At 40.2% G+C, this 24,781-nt stretch overlaps 1 protein-coding gene across 11 annotated transcripts in view; it reads right to left on the reverse strand.

Annotated features, from left to right (window-relative positions):
- Positions 1–24,781, reverse strand: part of dab1a (DAB adaptor protein 1a) — a 156,165-nt gene that overhangs the window by 36,909 nt on the left and 94,475 nt on the right. For 10 of the 11 annotated variants that reach the window (XM_077716932.1, XM_077716942.1, XM_077716939.1 and 7 more), the window contains one exon: positions 10,607–10,848. In XM_077716932.1, coding sequence (XP_077573058.1) covers positions 10,607–10,676 — 70 coding nt within the window. In that variant the 5' untranslated portion in view covers positions 10,677–10,848. Of the gene's footprint in view, positions 1–10,606; positions 10,849–15,698; positions 15,738–24,781 lie in introns of those variants that run through there. The other variant, XM_077716933.1, reaches the window with a different exon arrangement.

Below are 24,781 nucleotides of genomic sequence, written 5' to 3' on the forward strand. Positions count from 1 at the left end.
TAAAAAAAAAATGTAAAAGTAAAAGTATGCCATTTGTAATTAAAAAAAATCCCAAAAAGTTAATTTGCATTTAATGTTAATGGTTCAAAGAATGTCAGGCTAAAAGTCGGCCCGCACACATTTTCACCTTACCAAATCTGGCCCTCTTTGCAAAAAGTTTGGACACCCCTGATCTAGATGGCTTCTTTATCAATGTTCTAACACACTCGCCGAATTGCATTTCTCCCATCATGAAACAAGGTCACACCAGGCCTTACCCGAGTGTTAACCTTTGTCCTTATTGCCAAGGTTTAGCCATCAGTTTTTTTTTTTTTTTTTGCTTAAGAAAGGCTAAAGTCCTCTTGTCTAAGCATGTCTTGTGTTTGAGATGTGGACTGGCTTAATGTGATCAGGTATTCTTGTTAACTTGCAAAAGAAATGATCCTCCAGTTCATAAATTGAAGCAAAGTGTGAGCTCAATGATGCTTAATGGTCTTGCTCGTTACATTTATTAGACATGAGAGACACAAGGCCCAGTCGACTGAGACTACCTGTTAACAATCAGGAAGAGCCACCGATTGCCGTCCGAGAATCTGAGATTTGCGTCGGGAAATGTACGCCGTTGGTGCTCTTCGGCAGTTGCGTTTGTGGCAGCTGGCGATTTGAATTCTGGCGCTCCAGATGTAACTGCAGCTGTGACGCGTCATGGGTAAAACACTCGAAGGGCTGGAAAACTAATCCTTCTCTGATGCCGTTTGCGCTTCTGTGTGTTAGTTGAAGTCGCCAAAGACAAAGCTGGCTGAAAGCCCCGGAAAGAAAAAGCCGGTCCCAGGCCGGCAAGATTGATTCAGCGTATAAAAGCTGGCACTTGACTGACGAGTCGTGTATGCAAATGCGCCACAGCAAGTGTAAAATGCGATGATAAAGTGAGACTCATCGAGTAAACAAATTGCCTCGCACATTTGCTGACGCGAGCGTTTTTTTCTTTATGGGTCTGGCGCGTGTTGGCTTTTGTGTTAACGAAGATGAGTTTCACTGCAGTTTTGTGCCACTCAATGTTTAAGTGTCTGTTAGGTTTATTCTGTATTACTATTATACATATGTGTAGTAATTCATTTCTTTGTTAAATCATTAAAAGTCTTTCTATTGTTCGGCTCGAGGTCATAGACTGCCGCCTAGTCCACTCTCACATGGACTTCTCCAAGGATTGTCGACGTTACATCTCACCCAGTATCGGGCTGTGAAGGTTGTGGATCGGGCAAGGACTCGGGATATCTGCCATTTCCATAACAAAGATGTTGTTTCTGCCACGTCCACACTTGTTTTATCCCAAATGCCTTATGGCCGTACGCAAAATACTGTTCGAGAGGATAATTTTGAAGATCTCCTCCCTTAAGGTTTCTTATCTGTGATCCAATCTATTTAATTAAATGTCAATAATTGAATAAGATGTCTGCCTGCAGTTATTGATAATTACAAACAAGGGTAACTATTAATGAACCTATCAGTGTCGCAATCTAAAACTGAAAAGAGACAAGGCGGGCCATTGCATAGAATTCTGCTTTTAGAGACTTATCTATTAAAGCAAGAACATTTCACTGTTGTTTTTGTATTTACTGATACTTCATGATCTCTTTTGTCTCACAACCTTGCCCACCTGCTGCAATGACCCGGACCCCATGAGTCCAGACCTGAGTCTGTCTGCAGGAGGATGAGCGAGCACAGACAAATGTGCCCTGAGGCGACAGCTCCCCGGTTTGTGGCCCTGGATCAGACACATCTGATGTCAAGGTCAGTTTTGAAGGAACAGAGAGATAGAACTTTTAACTTATAGAGACAGTTTGTTCCTGAGAGAAGGCTTGGGTTGTTTCTTGTCACGTGTGTTGGTAGGATGCCATTCTTTTTGAGTTGAAGTTCAAATCTCCTGCGTCCTTTTCCGAAAGAAAGCAAGAGCTATTTTGGCATATCAGGACCCTGTCCTTTGGAAGTTCCATTTGAAGGCCTTTGAGGATGTCAGAAACACAACTCAAATGATGTCTTAGAAGCTAAATTCAAATATGGCATTTTTACTTTCCTTTGTGGCCTGTCCTGAATAAAATCATCCCGTATGTATATCATTTGTGCTCGCCTTGGATCGTTTTATGATTATGTTACCACTATTTATGGGTTTTTGACAGATGTGGTGAGACTGGGTTTTTCCAAGATACTCCATTTCTAGGCAAAAATCTGAATTTATGAGAGCACTACCTGCAGTATATATTGTAAAATAAATGTTAAAATCACAGTATAATACTAGCAGCCATTGTTTCAAGAATGTTACCGATAAAAACCCCCATTAAAAACGGCAAAAGCAAAATATACTTAAAAACACTATTGTGCGTAACTGTAAGTTTAACGGCATATTTCAGGGAAGAAATAAAATGACTATCACATTTGATCTATAATACACTAACTATTATGAGTCATGTAGTAGTACAGAATGACAGACAAAGTAACATCTTAAATCCATCAAATTTTTCGACTGCCGTAAGAGTGAATAGCGAGCTGAAATTGGTTTCAACCCAATGGCTTTGCGCACAGATGTAAGCACATTCTTCTAACAGTACTCTTTTCTCATGTTGATTGAGGATACTGCACTGTTTTTTGTCACCATTTGTCAGAAGCACCGACTTGAAGAGAGCCCTCGTCTTAGACAAGTCCGCCGGAGGCTTCTTTTCCAACCCAGCCACCCCCTCCTTCCATTGTTGTGTTATGTAGCCACAAACTTGTGTAGAGCTATTTTTAGAAGGTGCTAATTGTTGTCTCTCAACAAGGAATTTGAGGAAGCACCTCCAGCATCTCGTGGAGTCAAAGAATCAGACGGCTCATCTCGTTTCTGCTTAGAGGATGTACTTATTCTCGTATTCAAAGCACAACAAGACGGGGATGCGCAGTCTGTTCCAGGCTACGACATGAAACAGAATCTGCTGCGTGTACATCAGCTTTTTGATTAGTGCTAATGAAAGCACGCAGATGGTAGTGGATTGTCGGGGTATTTTTTGGGGGGCGGGTAATCACTAGAAACTCAAACGCTGCAACGTGTCTGTCAATATCAACAAACTGCAAGATGATCTAATGAGATATGAAAGACAGGGAGCATTTTGGAAGGGAATTTGCCATGTCAACCTGTGGAATCCGGATTATAGCAGGCTTACATTTTGTTTGACGCAACAGTGTGTGAATAACCTTGTCTGCCTTGTTCAAATCAAAGAGGATTTAACAGTGATAGAAGGGTTGAAAGCGTTTGTCAATCAATGACAAACTGCGCTATTTGAAAAACATTGATAGATCATATAATAGTACTACCTTTTTTTTCCATTTTTCTAAAGGCCGAGTCATAATTTATTTTATTTTAGGGGTGGGGGGTACGCTCAGCACCTTTTCTATGATTTAGAGAAGCACTATGAAATGCTTCCATTTCGACAAAGTGCAATTTCAATAGTTGATCTTTTAGGGAAAAGACTTAACATTAGTATTTTCTCTATAATATTGAATAGTTTTTCCACACCTTAGATACTTCTTCCCCTGAAAGACATGTATACAATCACATACATGCATTGTACAGATCTAACAGGAATAAGAAATAATCTTGTGACCCATACAAAGGAAAATAATACAAATTGAGGAAAATATAAAATGCTACAAATATCTTGAATTGGAAGCAAATTCTACTTGGGAGTGAATTTTAAAGTGAAAGTGATTGATTGATGATGCCAGATCTCCTAGTCCGAATAGAAAAGGCATCTATTACCATCTTTGGCAGTAAAAAAAACATGTGAAACAACAATGGCGGCCACCCCGATTCAAATACCGTAGATCCGTTGTCTATCACTGCCAAAGGCAGTGGATGAGTTATTAGGACTACTAAAGATTTAAGAAAGTAGTTGTTGGATTTAGATAATAAGGGAGAATAGATTATTTGAAAAATGAGCATCTTAAAATTGTTGTTTGGAACCAGTCTTTGATACTTAAAAAAATTAAACATGGCCTGGGGCACAATAATGGCTGTGTATGTGTTGATGCACGTGTGCATTTACGATTTTTTGCAATGTTTGTGTGCACACCTGCGCGCTGTCCGCCTTCTGACAAGGTGTCACAGCATGCTTTATTAAAAAAAAAAAAAAAACAGCACTCTCATCCTGTCATGCAACACTGAATCCACTCCCCTAAGGGCCTGCACCACGGGCCACTTGTGCACCATGACAATCATTACAAGAGGAATTCTCCTTCGTGTGTGTGTGTGTGTGTGTGTGTTACTAGCAAAGCTTTCAGTAAGAGCATCAGGTAGCCCCTCAAAAAAACAGCAGTTGTCTCTTCATGCCAAGAACAAAGTGTTTCCTCTCGCCACTTGAAGTTGTGGTCCCGCTCCTTTCATTTCTTCTGACGATTTCTAACGAAGCCGCTCCTCGGTCGGGATGCCGGAATAGCAAGCAAACGCAAAGAAAGATGGAGGAACATCACAAAAGGATGCCACCTGCTCGTGTGTGTCAACCTCAGTTGGGGGGGACGGGGACTTTCATCACTTCCATTAAGAAAAGTCTCACTCAGTCACATATTTAAAGTAGAAACATGATTCGCATGTTCTCGTGTTGGTGAAGTCGCACTCTTCCCTGTCCATGTCTGGGTTTTCTAGGGGTATGTCAGTTTTCTCCCACATTCCAAAATCTCATAGAGAGTTAACTCATTTGATACCACTGAAAAAGAATGGAGATCTCTCCGATTCAATGGCGACTATTGAGTTAATTGCATACGAAACTATAAGGTCTAGTTCAGGGGTGGGCAAACTTTTCAGCCCAGGGGCCACATTGACTATAAAAATTTGACAGATTGGCCGGGTCAGCACAGGATACGATACATATAAAAAAGTGCATCCGTTAACAGTACATATGAAACATAAACAGAACAAAAGGACTAAAGTATTAACATACTCATCACTCATCATTAAAGTAAAAAGTAGAAAGTACAAAGTAAAGTAAAAAGGAATGTATTAAGAAATATTAAAATGTCATTTTAAAAAAGATAGAGCAGTTTTTCCTGTCCTCTTTCTTCCTATTCCATTGGCCTGTGTATCCTTCCCACACAGGTTGTCACCTCGGTTTAGTCTGGTAGCATATTTTGTATATCTTATCCTGTTTTATATCCTAAATCACATTTCCATTGCAAAGGATGGCATTGAGTGATCAGGATTGATCAGTGAGCAAAGCAATAGATGTCCAATGCAATTTGACTGGTGGGCCGGCATTGATTTTTGCTGCTGGGTCAATATCACCCCAAAAATGAGTGTCCTTTCAGTACTCAGCAAAGCGAGCAAGTTGTCCTCAATTGCATGTGTTCTTGTGACTCGGATGTTTTCTCCTTCATTGCAAATTATGAGCAGGGTACCAACTGTTGCTATGGAGACCGTAGTTAGTAATGCGGCGAAGGAGGTGAACACACTGACACAATTGCGGTCTGCACAAAAGTGAGCACACACACACGCACACACACACAACACTAAGACACTACATTAGTCACACATATACAAAGGTCCGCTGGTTAAATAAAAGGCTTTTACTGTTCTATATCGTTTTGTGTGTGATGTTTTTGACCCTGAATGTCGTAGGAACTGAATTTGTTATTATAAAGAGTGGGCGAGTGAGGCCTTTTGGGAATATGATGAAAGTTAGTTTCTATCGTCACCATTAATGAACATTGTCAAACTATACCATTCTGAAAAAGTTGAAATATTTAATAAAAAATCTATTTTGCCATGCGTCTTTATTATATATTTTTTAAATAAATTTTAAAGTATAGTGTTCCCTCGCTCTTTCGTGGTTCGAGTTTCGTATCATTAGTGCATCGCGGATTTTCTCTATTAATAGTTCATTAAAACGCTTCATTAAAACTTTCAGTACCAGTATGCCTCAGTGAGTACCATTAGGATATGTTAGGACATGTAATGTACAGTCTACAGTATGTCAAAAACCTTTGCTAAAACATGTAAACACAAGTCTATAAAACATTTACTGGTAGGCCCATTAAAATGTGCAGTACTGATAGGCCTCAGACAGTATTGGTAGAATATGTTAGAAAGGCTAATTTACAGTATACAGTACATCAATTTCAAATTGATAGGAGTACATGTGTTGTTGTTTTTTTGCTCTGTGTATTGTGGTTTCCTCCCCCATCACAAAAACATGCATGCTCGGCTGGTTTAACACGCTAAATTGTCCCTAGGTATGATCGTGAGGTTGAATGGTTGTTCATCTGTGTCCTCAAAAGACTTTTTTTTCAATCTACTTGTATCCACATCTGTTTTGCAATGACAACCCCATCTGCAATTCAGTTCTATCTTAACTTTGATTGGCAGAAACGAATCTGATTAGTGCTCATAGAGGACACACATTAAAAATACTGTTGTCCAAGAATTCCCCGGGGATAAATATTACGCTCAATAGCTCCGGTAATCACTCCAGATAGAGTGTATACGTGCACAACATTGCACCAAAACCAATAATGAGTAGGCCAATCATACATTAGAGAAATGTGTTTATTTTTTCTTTGTCAGTGTGCTCTTAGTAGTGCATTTGTGTCCTTGTTATCCTTTTTGCATCATAAAATAAAGGCAGAAGAGGTTGTCTACATGTCATGCTTGGATAATGCAATTACACCATAGTATTACGAATTACTGTCATGTTTTTTTTTTGTTTGGTTTTAAAGCCCAGAGTTATTCAGCATCATGCATTTGTTTTGTCTCGACTCGACTACAGCAATTTGTTGTTGTATGGACTTTCCAGTCTGGCTTACAATTAGTAATAAACGTCACAGTGAATTTTTTTTGAAAAGGATGAAAAAGTTTTACTAGGAGTATTACTCCTATACTGCCAGACATTGTATTTTATGTTAAAATCTCAAGGTTTTCCCACTTGTAAAATATGAGAGGGCCAAGCACTTTCTGACCTTGATGGCGACTTGATGGCATCGCATGTTCCTTTCCAAAATGTACATTCAGCACTTGTGTTTCATCTGGTTGACAATTTTAGCAGGTTCCAGTATTCTTTTGTTTAGGCACCAAAACTACAAAATGACTTGCCTATGGAAATGAGAATGACTACCTGGGTAGAAATTGACTTTAAAAGAGATTTTTATGAACTGCCATTTAACTAAACTTCCATCTCGGGCCGTCTTTTATTGCCACCTTTTTTATTGCCACTGGGATTGAGGTTAGATGTCATTATTTTGCTTTCTCTAAATTGTTTTTTTTTTTTTAACCATTAATAGATAGACTGTTGGATTAGCCAGTTATATGATTGGCATCTATTGTGGGATGGTCATCTTTTTTTTATGTCTTATGTGCTCCAATTGTTTTTTGCATTAATTCCTTTTTTTTTACAGATTTTTCATTTTAATACATATATTTAAAAAAATATATCTTTAACATTATTTTGTCAACTGTTTTCCAACTGGAATTTAGTACATGGATTTTTGAGTCGAAGTTTTGACTATTTAGGGCTATAAATATTAACTTGGACTGTAGACAGAGTAAATTCCAAAAGTAACATTTTATTCAGAAATCCAATTATCCCCTCACACTAGTTCCACTCATCATAATGAATCCAGTTGTATATGTAGTTATGTAGTGTCATTAATCGACAAATTGCAGTCTCAAGTCACCTTGTCCAAAAAAATAACCAGAAAAATCTGGTGTAACAGGATGCCAAAAAAGCCTCAAGGCTTCACGAGTTAAATTTGAGAGGATGTTGTTGTCCATCTTAGTTTCAAGAAGCCCATTCTCATGCTGTCACAACAATTGGTTAGCAAAAAGATTTGAAGACCAAGTGTTTGGAGTTGAAGTGTTTCTTAAATCCGAATCAACTTTGAGCGTGGGTTGCACAATCTCTGCGGATTTACCGAAGATTAAGCCGTTCCGAGAAGCGCTTGACCACTGCTAATAAAAACGACCTGTCGGCCGTCGTGCCGAAAAAAGACAGAAAAGTCTTGGCTCCTTCAAATCGAAAAACATTGTGGGTTATCATTTCCTCTTTCACGTTAATTGAATGGATGGGGGGGGGGGGGGTTCAGGGCAATGCGAGGCGCCACAGAAAGCAAAAGATCAAAAGTCGCAATGGAAGTGACACAGCGCGCATTGGCTGAGACGTCGCTTCGTTGTCATTCTGAGCAACGCTGGCAGACAAAAGGCGGGAGATTAAACAGCCCTGCCTCACATTAGTCTGTTCTCGTCGTGCATCCTCCCGCAAGGTCGTTTAGGAGTCAAGAGGAGGAGGAAAAGGACGTCGGTAGAGTGAGGAACTATCCTGCTGGGATCCTCCTACTTAATGATGATCAGCCGAGGGGCCATTTTCATTTAAAGGATGCCGAGAGCGCTATCCAAATAGAGGTCTGACACACACACACACACACAGACGCCGGATTGGCTGATTTTGTACGTACAAAACCAACATCAGCAAACTTTACTATTCTCTATTGTGTGCTGGCTGAATGGTTGCATTGGACTTTCATCACGCTGCGGCGTCAGTGTATGCGCGGGGGAGAGTTGAAGTGCGCGTGCGTGCAAGAAGGAATGACCCAGATCAAGCGAGCGATGAGTTCCCATTGCAAATCTGCAGTCTGTCGACAAGTGAGAGATAATCTTTTTCATGTTGATGATAAGATGGGCTAATATATAGCCAATCTTCATCAGCTCAGTTTTTGCATTGTCTTGTTTAGATTGTATTTCATTTTATTTAATTATTTGTTTCATATTTACTCCATTTTTGCCCAGTCTATTGGCTACAAAAGTTTATATATATATATATATATATATATATATATATATATATATATATATATATATATATATATATATATATAAAATTTATTTAAAAATTCCTTTGTTGAAATGGTATAGCAATTTACATTTTTTACTCTTTCTGATGTATTTTATCTGCTTGATTTTATTATTTAGCATTTCAACGCTCATTAAAAATACACCAATTTTATATTTATACATCCTAAATCAGCTATTATTTTCTCTCTCTTTATATTCATCTCTCTAAAAGTACCCCTCAGCAAGCCACTTCTATTTTCTCCCCCATGTACATGGCTTCATTGACTATGTTATTCATTGAACATTTTCCATGGATATTTCCTACAAGGACTTAATAAATGATATGAAAAGCCCCCCACTGACAGAAGGTTGAAGGTTGCATGCATGTGTGTTTGTTTTGTGTGTGTTTGAGAAAGCTAAAAGGCAAAGAGGAGATGTTAAAGCACCCCAAAGTCTCAATGCTGAAGGCAAACCATTAATCTTACCTCTCATATGCACTTCTGGGCTTCAATCCCAGTCTAGAGTGCTTGTGTAGGCTACGTGTGAATGCCCGAGATTGCGTCTTCATCTCGCCCAAATATAGAAACAAGTGCAAATGATGAACATGATTTCCATTGTGGCAAAACAGAGGTGATTCTTAACAGGACATAAGGGGCTTCCACCTGCACACGCACATCTGGCAGCTGCAAATGTGTGTGTGTGAGTGATTTTCTTTTCTTGTTGTTGCTGCTGTGTGTGTGTGTTTGTGTGTGTTGGCTGTAGCCGTGGCCAGCTTTTTTTTTGTGCTACATCAGTCACATACTTATTGGGAGATGGCTACATGGCGCTCCCAGTCAGCCAGGTGGCACAGAGCAGCTGGGCTGATGGGCTCCCTGCCCACCCGGCCCACCTTGGCCCCTGACATCTCGCACATACAGACACACTGGTTCAGGATGCAAGTCTGGAGGACCATTTTTATGGGATTTCTTTTATGAAATTTTAAGAATAAGTTTTTTTTTTCCTAGATTTTTTTAAAAGATGTCATTTGATTAGCTTTTAACAAAAAATATTCTTTTTTTTCAGTCTTTGTTTTTGAACTGGGACTATTGGGATTTTTATGGGATTTCTTGCATGAAATTTTAAGAGTAGGTATTTCTATGCCTAGCTTTTTTTTTAAATGATGCTTTTTTTTTAGCTTTTAACAAAAAATATTCTTTTTTTTCAGTTTTTTTTGTTTGTTTTTGAACAGGGACTATTGGGATCATATATAACAGCCAGTGACGGTGCTGGACATCCAAAACAATTTCACTGGGAGGGTTAATGGCAATTAAATGATGTCAAATTGGATTGGACTTCCAATGCCGTCAACACATGCTTCTGTGATGCACTCAAATCATTCATTCACCCAGAAATAAAATAACAAAACATCAAAATGAATTGATAAGAAAACTAACTGCAATGTTGACTCATTGGCATTAATTCTTCACATAATGCATAAATGATTTGAGAGATTTAAGACAAGCAAAGCAACTCTCAAATATAACAGAAATTCACTTCTCTAACACTGCAAAACATTTTTGATGTTAAAAACCTTGGCGATTTCTTTTCATAGTCAAAATATTTGAAGACACGGTTTGCCCAGATGTAGCAAAGCAGCCCCAGAATAAAACCAGGTCAAACAATGTTAGAAAGAATTCCTGACGTGAAACATGACAAAACACATATGGAGACGGGGAATTTTGACAGAACAAATCAAAATCCTTCTTGGCTTGGTAGGGTTCTAAAGTGTATTATTTGTCGTACCTTTCCTCCTGGAGTCCCGCCTGAGGCTTCCGGGCCGCACCGCCGGCTGCAGCTCCGTCTCCGCCGACATTTTTCAGGCTCCAAAGCAGGCTCGGCTGAGCTGTCGGGTACTTGTGTGGGCGCCGGGTGTGCGTTCGTGGCGTGGCGGCGCCGGGTGTGTGTGTCCGGGCACACGGGCTCATGGGAGGGAGGGTGGCGGGGCTTCAGCCCTGACGCGACATCCGGCGCACACCCACGCCGAGCTGCCAAGACAAAACAAGAAGACTTGAGATACAGCACCAGATTGTAGAAGAAGTAGCAGACACAATTTGACATTTGCCATATACATTCAGCCACCGCTTTGCCCTCAAGGCCAAAAGTTGGCCCGTCCCTGATTTTAGGGTGAGCGTGTTTTGACTGCTGTCAGGCGTGACAATGAGCCGCTCGACTGGGCCTCCAGTTCACGTTGCCCGTGGAAACGGAGTGGAGAGACCTGCTCGACACTTCCTGTCAATGGGGCGTCTCTGCATGGGTACTGTTTTAAAGTCCTGAAATGTTAAATTGATGAGTTCAAAATAAGCCCTGACAATGTTTTGAACCATCAGGAGTTGTTTTTTTTTTTTTTTTTGGGAGACCAATTGGAGGTGTCTGGAATCTTACCTTTGTTAGGTACTTTTAATTGAATTTTATAATGCCATCAAAGGCTTGATATCTCATTGCAACACAGTTTTTATCTTTTTCAGTGCAAATGAAGATAGTACACATCTAACCGTATGACTTTTTTCATCTTTTTGCAGTGAATTTTAATGAGTTGTTTGTTAGTGGACGTCCAATCCAATCGGACTCGTAGGGTTTTTGGCCACAGTCCCAATCCAAATGGATTGTACGTCTAGTGCAGTCAATAGTAGCCAAAGAGTTAGGAACACAATGGAGTGGGGGGGCTTGTTCTTGTCAGAGATGTTTTAATGTGTGGTACTTGAGAAAAAATATGAATACGTTCTGTCACCACAATTTTAGCAAAAATGATTCTATCATAATGATATGAATGAAATGGTTAGTCTGTTTGAGGTTCCTAAATAAAACCTTAGAAAAATGTTGGTAATAAGAGAAATAACAGTTGATATATTGTTATATTGTCCGTCTCCAATGGTAAATTAAATGAATTATCTTGCTAAAATAAAACTATGCACATTAATCAAGATTGTTGCCTTAACCTGAGTATTCACTGCAGCCCCACTCACTAAAACTAGATATGATATCCCATTAATATGACATTAATGGCAACCCCTAAGTTAATGTTCATGATGGTGATACCACAAAATCCAACGATTTTATTTTTAAAGTGCAAGTCTGACAATAACAAAATGCCATAGTTGATGCAATGACTCAATTCAAAATCAGATAAAAATTTTCACTACCCATATAAAACCACTTTGCAGGGCCAGATTTGTCCTTTGGGCCTTGGGTTTGACACCTTTACTTTAGCAGCCGAGGCGTAATCCACAAAGCGCCTTCACTGAAGGACGTCAATAGAAATCATACACCTTTCAGATTTGCACTACGAAGGCAAGAAAAGACAAAGCGGTCAAGCGTGGCCAGGTGCCAAAACAAGTGAATGAATCACCGAGCATGGGTGTTCCCCTTAGAATATCCGTCGTGACCTCTCCTTCCCCATCTCCCATTTTTTTGCTCGAGTGCAGACTTGAACAAAATGGAAAGCAGCGGGCCCTTCTCGAAGAAGGGCGGAAGGGGATCTCCCTCGCAGCCCCCTCGCCATCACCAACCCTGTCCACTGTGTTTCTATATGAATAGAAGGCCCTCGCCTGTAAGCCTCGGGCGAGAGCAGATGAATTGAGAGCCTTTTAATTTGCTGCCGACAGAAGAGAACAGAGTCCATTTAATTCCGCCAGACGAGGCCGTGTCGGCAAAACGCTGACAATATTCTTTATCTGGTCAAAACACACTGGAAAAGTGCGAGTCACTCCAATTACAGGCATTATCTGCAAGGCGACTACGGCAAATGGATGGATGAGGGAGAGAGAGAGAGAGAAAGAGAGAGAGAGTGAGAAGTTAGGGAAAAGAAAAACGAGTGGGAAGAAAAGTAAAGGGTGAAGAAACAGAGGACGGTAATGAACAAGGGCTAAAAGTGGAGAAGCAGTGGGGAAAGGGGGAGCCAAAGAAAGTCAAATCAGGAGAGAAAGGATGGAGGGTAAACCCTCCGTTCACAGTCCTCCCACTCTTTCCTTTTGTGTCTTCTCATTTTGTTCTCCCCCCCCCCCTGCTTCCAGCCCCAGTCTTTAACGCAGCATCTGGATCCCGCATTGATGAAAAGCAGTTCGGTTAATCCTCTACTTAGAGCAGAGAAGAAGAAAAAAACACTCCACTCAGGCTTCAGTGACGGTAAGGCTTAAGGACAGCATTTTAAGAAGACTGCCATCGAGGTTTTAAGGGGCTGCTTTCCCAAAAGTAGGCAATGATTGTATGGTAAAAGGTCAAATCTACCTTCAGGTCTATGTAAGAATGTTTACATTTGTCTATACGAGATGGTAGTCAAGCATTCTTTTATCTAAATGAAGCGAGTCAACAAACTTCAACATAGTTACAAGCAGGGCTGGATCATTTGAATGTGTGGGATCAAAAGATATGAAAACTCTTTAAATGAATCATTATCAGTGCTCGGCCTTGGCATATTCAATTGGCAACTTACTAGTTTGGGAGACTTTGAATATTCCTTCAAAATTAGTCAAATTTTAAAGGTTTTCTGGTGGTTTATTACACTCCAGGTCAACTGTAAAGCTCCAATGCATACACAATACTCAAATACAATCATTGAACATTAAAATACAAAAGGATATTTCAAACACCCACTGACTTAATGCTAGAGTAGATGGGATTGTATAAAAACTACCTACAAAATATTGAGATCGAATGATATGGGGGAAAAAATTGTGATGTCTGGCTTTGGTGCAATGCACCAACCAATAAATCACCAAATCAAAGCAGCAAATAGTATTTACACTGCTTTACAGATGATGGAGAAGATTACTTTTAAAAAAAAACACTCACCAATGAATTTAAACAGAAATGATCAAACAAAGTCCCACCCAATTCAGTCACTGCCTTCCAACTTCATTAAACTACACTTTAGAGAGGCCAAAGCATACTCCATTTTAGAGAGGATTAACATGAAGCAGCAGATAGAATAATTCATTTTCATCACATTGACCTTTTTTTTTTTCTTTAACAAAAACCTCAAGCTTTTGGACGTAAACAAACCGGCAGTGGAGAAAGCTTCAGGTCCCCTGTGAATGTTCAATTACTATATTCAAATAAAGAGTTCAGACGAAAAAGAAATCCGTCTCCATAACCCCAATGCAACCAGTCCAGCACATTGCAAACATAACAGCTGCTAGTCCGCCTCTAAAAAGTGGTAAAACTGTGCCACGGAGAGACGTGCTCAAGATGTCTCCTTGGCTCCAGACTTATGATTGTTTCTCTAGAGGAGGGCAGTTGAAGACGACACTCATTTGGGATGGATGCTACAACTCTGCTCCAGTCCTGGCTGATACTATCTTCAACCCCTCCTTAACGCCCTCAAGCTTTACAAACCCAAACAACAGGACTGCTATCTAAAGACATCAGCAGTCGGTTAAAAAAAATAAAATAAAAGCACCAAAGCAACATACTATAATTCTTTGGAATCTGTCAGATTGTCCGTATTCGAAAACTGAAAATAAATGTTGTCAAACTGTCCTAAACGAAAAATCTAAATCAGAAATAAAGATATAATGGGAGTGAATCGTATTACCATTGTAGTGAACTGTACTATCATCAGAGTGAATTTAATTGTAGTTTGTATACAACGTGATTGTACGGTATTTGCCTCAGCATTAGACTAACCACTAGCGTTGTTGTGGTACTTTGACCTGGAAGTGGAGTAGCGGGCATCTACGCTAAAAGTAACGCCGCAGTCGGATGTGAACTTGACTCCTAAAGTCTGGATTTAGACCATGAAGTCTGGCGGGCGGACCTCGGTGAGCCATAAATTGGACGTCCATAAATGGGAGTCTGCCAACAGGCTGCCCATGCCAGGATCTGTGTATTAGTGTGTGTGCGTATGTGCGTGTGTCGCACAGCGGGCCGGAATGTTGCCAACTGGAGCCGAGTGCCCAGAAATCAATAAAGTCTGCCAGGCGGACGGAAAGGCAGAAACAGAGCTGGGATGTATTTGGACATGACCCAAAATCAGTAAAACATCAGTGAGACAAACCACCATCTATGACACACACAACCTTTTACTTCATTTTCTCAAGTTTACCAGAAAGTCTTGGGGTATTTCCACCAAAAAGATATGGAAAGGAAAGTTGAATAGAAGCAGTAAATTTCAAATCAACTGATTTTACAAAAAAAAGCAGCAGTTTTGTAGAAAAGTTATAGGACATGCTGGTGAAAAAATGGGAATTCCAAACACCTCAAAGGCTCCTTTCTCTGTATAAAAGCATTTTATAACAACCACTTTCACTGTCACCATTACGCACTTATGATCAGTTCAACTCCACACCCTTGTAGATAAATATTCCAGGTGTCAGGTAGCAGTGCGTGCTAAAGGTTATACCTGCCGACAATCTATGGGCTGTCAGGTTCCGATCAGGATGTGACCTGCTCAGCATGGATGAGCGCTTTTAAAGAATGGGTGTCACCTCGGTCCATCACCTACATTCCCAGTTTGATGAATGGTGTTTGTAAAGTTAAGGGGAAAGAAAGTCAGGCAAATCTTGACAATCAATTTCCGTAGTTTACTTGGACTATAAGCACTACATGCACAAGGAGGAAATGTAAGTTCAAGTTGCATTTTCGGCCCAAGAGAAGCATTATTCATGGTCCAGAGAATACCATTTACTTGACCGAATGTAATTCATCAACATATGTATTTAGTCTTCCTATGAAATGTCATTTTCCAAGAAAGTGAACAATGACCCAACAATAATGACAGGGGTGCTGAATGTCAACCAAAGCCAACACATAAGAGGGAGAATTGATTTACTCAGCATTTCCTGATGAGTGAAACACACTTGAAAAGGAAAGATATTGAAGGAAAGGGCTACAGCCTTACCCGTGTGAGAGTCCTAAGATGTTGATGGTGTCTCTAAATGTGTGTTTACCAAGTGGAGTTAACCACAACCCATTACTGAACTTTGACCAGAGCTCCACTGAGACGTCAGTGATTAACAGACAGCCGCATGTGCGATACCTCAATCCAACAAAGCAGATTATTTCAAATCATTATGTTTCTCACCTCCTAAATCGTGAAATTACATTTGCAAAGGTCTACTATAATGATCAATAAGTAATTCATCTCTTATTAAAAACACAAAAACAATTCCAAAAGCTCATTAATGTACCAAATGACCTCCATCAAAGTCGAGATTTGTATTGACACTTTCTAAACAATTTTCATGGTGAATCTGGGGTTGGAAAATTTAATAATTAAGAAAAAGAGTAAAGTGTAGCTCTATTTACCCACACCAACAATATGCTTGTTTTTACACAATTGATTGCTTTTAGTTGAATGCTAGGTTTGTTACAGTTGCTTAGTTGGGTTGAGGAAGATAATCTCAATGGGAATATTCTGCAATCCTCTTTACAATCCATAATTAATTCAAGACTCCTCAGCAGAACTGACTTTTATCCTAGTTTTAGGGGATTTCTTTGACCTAAATGTGTCCACAATGGCACGTTATGAGCCCGTTTCAATCTCCATTTTGAATGTGAATTCATTTTAAAATCAACATGCTGCTTGCCTGCAGGGAAAAGCAGTGCTTGAGAAAAAGATCAGTGCTTTGTGACTGGAGTTTGGAACCGTTGTCGTGGAGGGAGTCGCCTTGGTGGGAGGCAGACTGACTGCATGCGACACTGCCATTACCGCACACATCTTGAGAGCCTGACACCATTTAATAGCGTTAACGATGCAAATTTGTGACATCGTTTGGCAGCCAAAAAAAGGACAGAAACATTGTTGTTGAATGTCTCACAGTGCCTTTTGAGGTTTAAGCAAAAAAAAATGGTGCCAATTGAATTATAGTCTTGTACATTTTCTGATCAAACTAGTTCACGTCAGTTACAGTGGTGGAAACAAATGTAGCAGTATCCGAGTCACCTTTCACTGAAAATCGGATTATTGCATATGTATGGTCATAAGATTCAAATTTTGAGCTGCTAAACGTCATTATGGCTCTGCTAAAGATGTCCACTCAGTGTGATTTAGCAGCCCCAATGTCCCCCCCCCTACATACCCTCCGGACCCCCCGTCGGCTGCGCCTAAAGTGAGTGATGGATCGACTCCATCTGTGGAGCGGAATGGAGCACAATTGCGAGGCATAAAAATAGAGCGAGAAGCCTGCAGGAGCACACAACTGGGACTTAATGAAGGATGCAATCATCAATTATTCAAAACTCTTAATCATGGCGTCTAACAAACACACACGTGCATACGCACACATGTACCATGAATTGCCACATGCTTCTCAAGGCATCGCCACAGGCAGACAGATCCAAATAGATGAAGAGTGATCGAAAGAAGAATAACTCCTGTTGCTCTAATTAGCATTTGCATTATTTCCGACCGACACAATCAAAATTGCCTCATTCAAACTTTGTATCATCCTACATCCTCCCTGTCAGACAAGAAAGAGCCTATTTCCTTTTTCAATTTGACATTGCCTCAATTTAAATAATGTTCAAAAATCTGTAGACGCTTTGGTTTTTCAAAGAGCAACCTAATCCCAGAAATAGAAAGGGACACTGACATCATTCAATGGGTTGGTCATAATTTAAAAATCAATGAAGACCTTTTACGGTAGGAAAATAAATAGAAACTTACTGTTTTCGAAGGAGATGAAAAGAAATTCAACAGCGGGCCTGTCAGCCTTCATCACCTTGAACTTTAATTCACAATCAATAAACATCCTCTTCAAGTGTTCCAGCAAAACAATAATGTCAAAATCGTTTAAGGAAACACTGTTTAAACCTTGCGGCCAGGCAAATCCAAGACACTTTATCATAACATCATAAACTAGACTTGAGAAGGGCAAAAGTGATTTTCAGGGGAAAACAATGCGTTTGCTTTTCTCCCGAACAATACACCCCATATTGTGGCAATGGCGGTTCACCCGTTTTTAGTCCAAATGAACTGGACATTTAGCATCGTCAATGAAACAGAAGCATTCAAGAGCAACAATTTAGGTCAAATGGTTTGATTTTGACGGTTAGATTTCAGTAAACTAGCTCCATTATCCTGGATATTACCAACTCATTCATTACCATCGATTGTGATAGACATCCAAGCCATCTGAACTGAGCAGCTTAAATAGACTGGATGTTTATAGCAGTCAATGTCAGCCAATGACTTGAAAACACACAATACTGCCTAGCTTAAGAAAATCAACCTTCACATTCGCTTTCCTCTCTTCCATTTACACCTTAACGCTCTTCTACGTCAAGCACACGAGGCCGCCATGGATCAATCTTGACTGAGTGGCTGACTTTAATAACACCTTGTTGCTCCAGATGCTTCCTAACAATATGAACGATCTCTCTGTCTTTCTCACACACACAAATGCACACAGTGGGTCGAGATATAGACCCGCTTGGCCTCATCAGTAAACTTGCCGTTGAATCACTGACGGATTATCAAACCCGAGACGAGATTTGCATAAATTCTATTGGTAAGTCTTTGAACTTTTCTGTCACACACACACACATGTGGATAAAGGCAAAGTGCAGAAATCTGTTCACTAAAGTTCCTGGAGGTGAAGCAGCTCTGGAAGGAGAGAGCCTTTTAGCACCCTGTGGTCTATTGCGCTGTCGGTCGGTATGCGTGAACTCTCCCAGGGAGCGAAGAACATCGCCATTCTCTCCCCAGCGGGGGCCTCCGGTCGATACAAAGCTCTTTCAAAAAGTCACGGAAAAGCTCATGTGCGTGCATGTGTGTGGCACAGACTGGGGCGAGAAATAGAGCAGGGATTTTAGCATTCAAATGGCATCTTTTTTTTCTCAGCTGCAAGCAACTTACTGACACTATTTTACAAATAGTGGAGAGATTTTGCATAATGGGAAAGAGTATCAGTCACGAACAAAAACGGCTATTTTGAAATTGTAATAACAATTTAGCAGCAGTTTTTTATTTTGCCACATCAGTAGATTTACATAAAGATTTTTTTTTGCCTTCAGAATTTTTAAAGCAATGTATTTAATCGCAAATATACTATATATGGCCATATTAACACTTCTTTTCTTCCAAACAACATCTGAACAACTCTATTTATTCTAAAATACATCTACACATTAAAAAAATAAATAAAACCTGAATATTATTTTTTTGCCACAAAGATATACCGAACAAAAAAACTTTGGGATGCACAAAAATTAACATTTTTTGAAACCAAAAAACAACTATCAGAAAACTGAGGCCTAAAACTGAAACCATTGGTATAAAAATCCAATACACGTCTGTGTAAGTAATTGTAGTCTCATACATATGCAATCAATGGGCGAAGTTTTAACACACGCGGCAATAAATCGCAGCCGGGAAAATTACAGACCTCATTTTTATTTACCGTGCAATTAATGGACTCATTTCATATCGTGACAGGCTGACATTTGTGGCCATAATTTTTAACAATTTTTACCTTTCACTTCAATGAGAAAGGCTCTCAAAAATTTGAGCCAGGGTTTGTATTTTCCCATTAAAAGATGACAATTGTCCAAAAATACAGTCAAGAAAAAATGTATTCAGCTCTCAACCCATATTTGCCAACAACACTATGCTCTCTGCAAGCACACCAATGTCACCATTTGTTCTGCCGTCATCATTGCAAACAACGGCCATGTGTGTGTGTGTGTATATGTGTGTGAATTGTGTGCAAGTGTGTGCGCAGGTAATGATGGTATTGTCCCAGCCCGTTAATGTCCGGGCTTCCCGGTGCCATCCATCATAGCACTGTAGCGCTAACGATAGTGCAGTCAACGGATGGAGGGTAGGAGAGAAAAGAGGACAAGGATTGATAAAGACAAAAGAGCCGGAGAGAAAGATGGCTGAGGGTAAAATATACCTCTGGGGATTATAGGAGACAAATATACTACTCTGGGAAAATTAGGGCTTAGGGGTGATATTCCCAGTTTTGAACAGCATCCACTGCTGTGTCTTTCTGGAACAATACCATCCTCCCAATAAATGTTTGATTCTTTGATTTGACCTGGGGTTTGAGTAGTTATCCTCATCATACTGTTCATATTTAGATGACACGGTTTTTCTGTATGTGTGCCACTCTAAAAAATTCATTTGAATATGTGTGCAATAGAGGAGGAGGAGGAGGAAGGCAAGCCGGAGGAGCATCAAGCTGTCACACATTCAACACTCAATGAGCGTGTGTATTTGCAGCATGTGTCCACAATGTATTCATATAAAAGAAGCCTACACACACAAATAAGCAATGTAACACCATGTCTCTCTGTAAAGAACTTCTCTAAATTCAAAGAGGCTCATCTATTAGAGATAAAAACACTCAGTGAAGGCTAAGAGGAAATCAATGCTTGTGTAAATATATATATATATATATATATATATATATATATATATATATATATATATATATATATATATATATATATATATATATATATATATATATATATATATATATATATATATATATATATATATATATATATATATATATATATATATATATATATATATATATATATAGCTTGCTCAATTGTAAATACATCAAATTTGCATTGAGTTAACAATGTATTTTTTTCAGCCACGTAATTTTAAGATTTACCTATTCATTCCTTCTAAACACATCTTGTTCTCATCATAGCCCGTGCAGAAGCCTATCCCAGCTGACTTCAGGCAAAAGGCGGAGTACACACAAGACTGACTGGTCGCCAGTCAGTCATAGGGCATAAATGGACACAAACAACACTCACAATAACACCACCACCAAGTCGGAATCGACCCCACACTTTCCAAGGTCACGTCAGGAATGAATCACTACATCAGGTGGCTATATTTAGCCATAAAACCTTTTTTTCTAAAAAACAACAACCCTTATTTCCACCACAAACTGCCATGTATTGTTCTTGAAAAAAAAATTGCAATAAAACCAAATTCCGCCCGTCGCTTCAATAAAAATCAACCGCGACCAACTACAAAAACTGTTGCTTTCCAAGCAAAAAAACTGAGCCCATGCCCAGAGAACAAATTCAATTCAGATCCCAGTGTGCCTCTATATATAATGTAAAGGTGTGGCCCTTGACCTGCTCATTATGTAAAGAGGCACTTTATGAATAAAATGGAATGGTCTCAATTTGACTTTTGATGTCGCCTTGGAAACATGACATCTTGTATTGAGAAGATTTAATAAAGAACCCCTCAGCATTGTTCTGTGATGTCATCTAAGAGATGGCTTCTTGAAAGCTTTCTTTATTCAAGCAGGTAAATGCAATGAGAGGGTTACGGTTCGAAGGCAAAGTCCCTAGTGTTTCCCCCCCCCCCTTTCCCCTATCTCCTCCCTGGCAGCCCGGAGCGAGATGGAGGCTGACGTCGCTGTGAAATTGGCCTGTCAGATGCCTCCACTGGCGGAAAAACACAAACTGCGAATATGTTAATAGACTGCAGATTAAGATAGAGTACAGTACTAGCTGCGGGCACATGCGAACGCATTGATATGCACTCGCATGCGCGCACGCCGGCTGGCTGCGGCGCTAATGCGGTGTAGAGTGGATTGAATGGAGAGAGGAGGGAAGTGTTTGATGAGGTTCCAGGTGACGCACAAGAGAAAATGTGACGCCGCATGTACTTCTACGCATTTGAAAGAGAATTCAGTCCAAAATTGCACAAAGAGATATCGATTATGATTCAGACCTGGACCCCAAACTTACATTTGGCCAGGAAAATGACTGTTTATCACCTACATTTTTATTGTAGGATGAATATATGTATGACCTGAAGCCAAAAGGTATTATTTTTTTGCCCCACAAAGACAATACACGAATGCTACTATGAAAATGCAACAGTACCACACAAAAAGATGGAGATGAAGGCTTGTCAAGTCACCGCTCAGGTAGTTGTTGTTCTTCTTATGGACTTTAACATTAACGTTCTTCTCCTCAGTCATTCATAAAGTGATAATTTTGGAACTTGGTGGCCATGAAGTATGGGTGAGTATCTGTCGGTCCTCAGAGCTTGAGTTGTATCTTTTATATTTTTGTATCGGTGCTATTTAGTCAAGTTGGAAGTTATTGGAGTCCATGCTGGTGGCTAATTTCAGGATTTTTAATATGGGCTAATGTGCATACATTCCTGTAGCAACGAAAACAAGATGCAGCTAAAAGTTATATTGTGCCATTAAAACTTTAAAATTTGCCCTCAGAAATAAAGAATTTTAGCATACTGTAAAAGCCAAAGTTTTAGGGTTTGCGGTGGCGAAGGGGATCCTGGAGCGGACACAAGGGAGGCAGAGATAAGGGGGATGGAAAGCATTTATTTGCCAAGAGGTCCGGAGAAGCTGTCGAACAGGCAGTTCGCCAATTGGCAGGCATGCTATTGAATGAGGGCAACTAGAGCGGGTTAGTAAAAACAGATGAGTTGATTGGATGGCGTGGAGATGCGTTCACATTCCCACCTGCCTCGGGTGAGGCAAGTCTCAGGAGGTCGGGGTCCGAGGCCCTAACACAAGCTTAACTATTAATTTTCTATATGACAAGAAAAAAGCCTGTTTTTAACTTGAAACCCATTCATTTAACCTATAAAATTCTAGATTTCACTAGAAAAGCCACATTTTACAATCACTGAGGCTCAATTTTACGCTTGTGGCGGTATAATTGGGAGTGCGGATGGTCATTTGTCTCTGTGTGTCCTATGATAGACTGGTGACCAATCTAGGGAGTAGTTTGCCTTTCGCCTGAAGACAGCTGGGTTAGGCTCCAGCAACCCTCGCAATCCTTTCAAGGATGGATGATGAACGACTATTAAGCCATCAAAATTTAGAAATATGGACTAGAATAACATAGTGTATATCTGACTTGAGCTATCTAGCATTTTGACTGCAATATCTGTCAAAAGCAATAGGAGTCTTGCTTCGGCCACTTCGAGAAAGTCAGGCAAAACAGGAGCCCTAATTTGGCTTCTGCCACCTGAGCACAACCTTTTGCCGGGAGCTGCATTGATATCATTATTGCATGCGTACACATGTGTCCCTGAGGGCGAGCATGTGATAGATGTCGACAGTGGGGCTAATAAATTGCCCAGGGTCAATCCACTCCTGTGAGGAGGTCCAATCCCGGGAATGTCCGGCAGTTATGCAGGTTTCCAAATCTCCCCTGCAGCACAAATTCATGGAGAAGCCGTTCATCAGGCCTGGGATCATTAAGTCTTTTTCTCGAGAGGGAATGGTAAGGGGCGAGTGGGCAAGTTCAAGAGTCTGACTCGAGCTAAGTTAACCGTACTGCCACCAGTTACTAAAAGGTAAACCAAAAAATGTTTTACCTAAAATTAAAAAAACTATTATTCCCACACTTTATGGGGCCACCAACACTTTGTATATGAGATCAAGATAATGGCATAGAAACTCTACTATAAAAATTGAGTTTACTCTGAAAATATTTCCCAAGACTACTGTTTAACACAATCATAAAAATGTCTAGTACAAAATATCAAAATATTTCACAACCCTTTAAATGATAATCTACTTGCAGGTGGTAGAGTGCCCTGCTGCCCAGGTTTGACTCTCGCTTGTGTGGGTTGTATGAGGAAGGGCATCTAGTGTAATACTTGTGCCAAATCTATGATGCGGATCGACTGTTTCGCTGTGGGAACCCCTGAGGAGAGGAGGCGAACGTCAGTCTAATTGACAACCTACATGCTCTATTTCACTAATGACCCACATACTAATTCCTTATGTTCTGTTGAAAAATTACATTCATCCACAAGAAGTCTATTTTACTGCAAAAACATGAATCAATCAGATAAATACTTGTATGTTCCACTCTAATGGAAGACACTAAATTCAACCACAAAATATCAGTTACTCTGATGGTTACCCTAAATATAGCCACAAAAATGCAATATTTAGAAAAAATTAAATGTGGTAAAGCATCCAGAACCAAAGACTTATTTGCACAAAACAATTTGTTCAGCAACAAAAATGCCACACCTTCACACAAAACCACTCCCGTCTTTGACTCTTTACCGCAGCTTGTCATCTTATGTTGACCATCAATAGAAATCAATAAGGTGCTTCTTTTTAAGAATACAAACAGATATTAGCCCCCCGATAGATTTGATGATCTCCTGAGATCTACAGACATCCAACTACCATCATTCTACATTAGTGAGACAACACCTATCAGACTCACTAAATAACAGCTGCCAACCTTCCACAGTTGCAATGTATTGGGCACGTATATCGGCACCATTGGCAGCCGACGGGTTGACGCTTCAATCAACGGCAGCTCTGTCATGTCACTGAAGCCAATCAAATCACTTTCCAGTCATTTAACCTCACCGCTTTCATTAATCCAGCTTCACGCACACACAAGCAATAGCCCCGTGGCTGAATGGGTGGTCCTCCAACGCCCCTCATTTGGAAATGTGACTTATCGTGCTAATCGGAGCGCCATGTCGGCAAGCGGTCGTTATCTGGCAGAGAGCGGGGCTAATTGAAAGTCGGCCTTCCTAATGTATGGACGCAGAATGGGAGGGAAGACAATTATAGAGCAAATGCACATACCCACGTTACTTCCAGGGAAAGATCATGTTCCAATGCCACTGACCGTGGTAGACGTCCAATCGGATTTTTGTCATTGCCACAAAGGGCGACGCCAGGCCTTGCTTTAAGCCACTTTTTGAATACTTGCAATTGACGGCACCGGCGCGCTTTATTCCCTGTCCAAAAGCTTGACTAATATAATAAACGCACGCTTACAAGCCTCTAAAGCTTCTAAAGCCGTGCCTCGCTCACTGTCTCCGGTGGTTGTGATTTGGCGAGCGTACACGGGGAGGCCCGGGTCTTTGTTAGTGTGCTGCTAATGTGTATTTACGCGGGTCAAATCCTCTTACGTGCGTGCCAGTAAATAAGGCTAAAAAGGGGGAAATGTCATTGCTGCTTGGGTCATCACGAGGCATGCCTG

This window comes from Stigmatopora nigra, chromosome 5, assembly GCF_051989575.1.
Source record: "Stigmatopora nigra isolate UIUO_SnigA chromosome 5, RoL_Snig_1.1, whole genome shotgun sequence".
Taxonomy (NCBI): Eukaryota; Metazoa; Chordata; class Actinopteri; order Syngnathiformes; family Syngnathidae; genus Stigmatopora; species Stigmatopora nigra.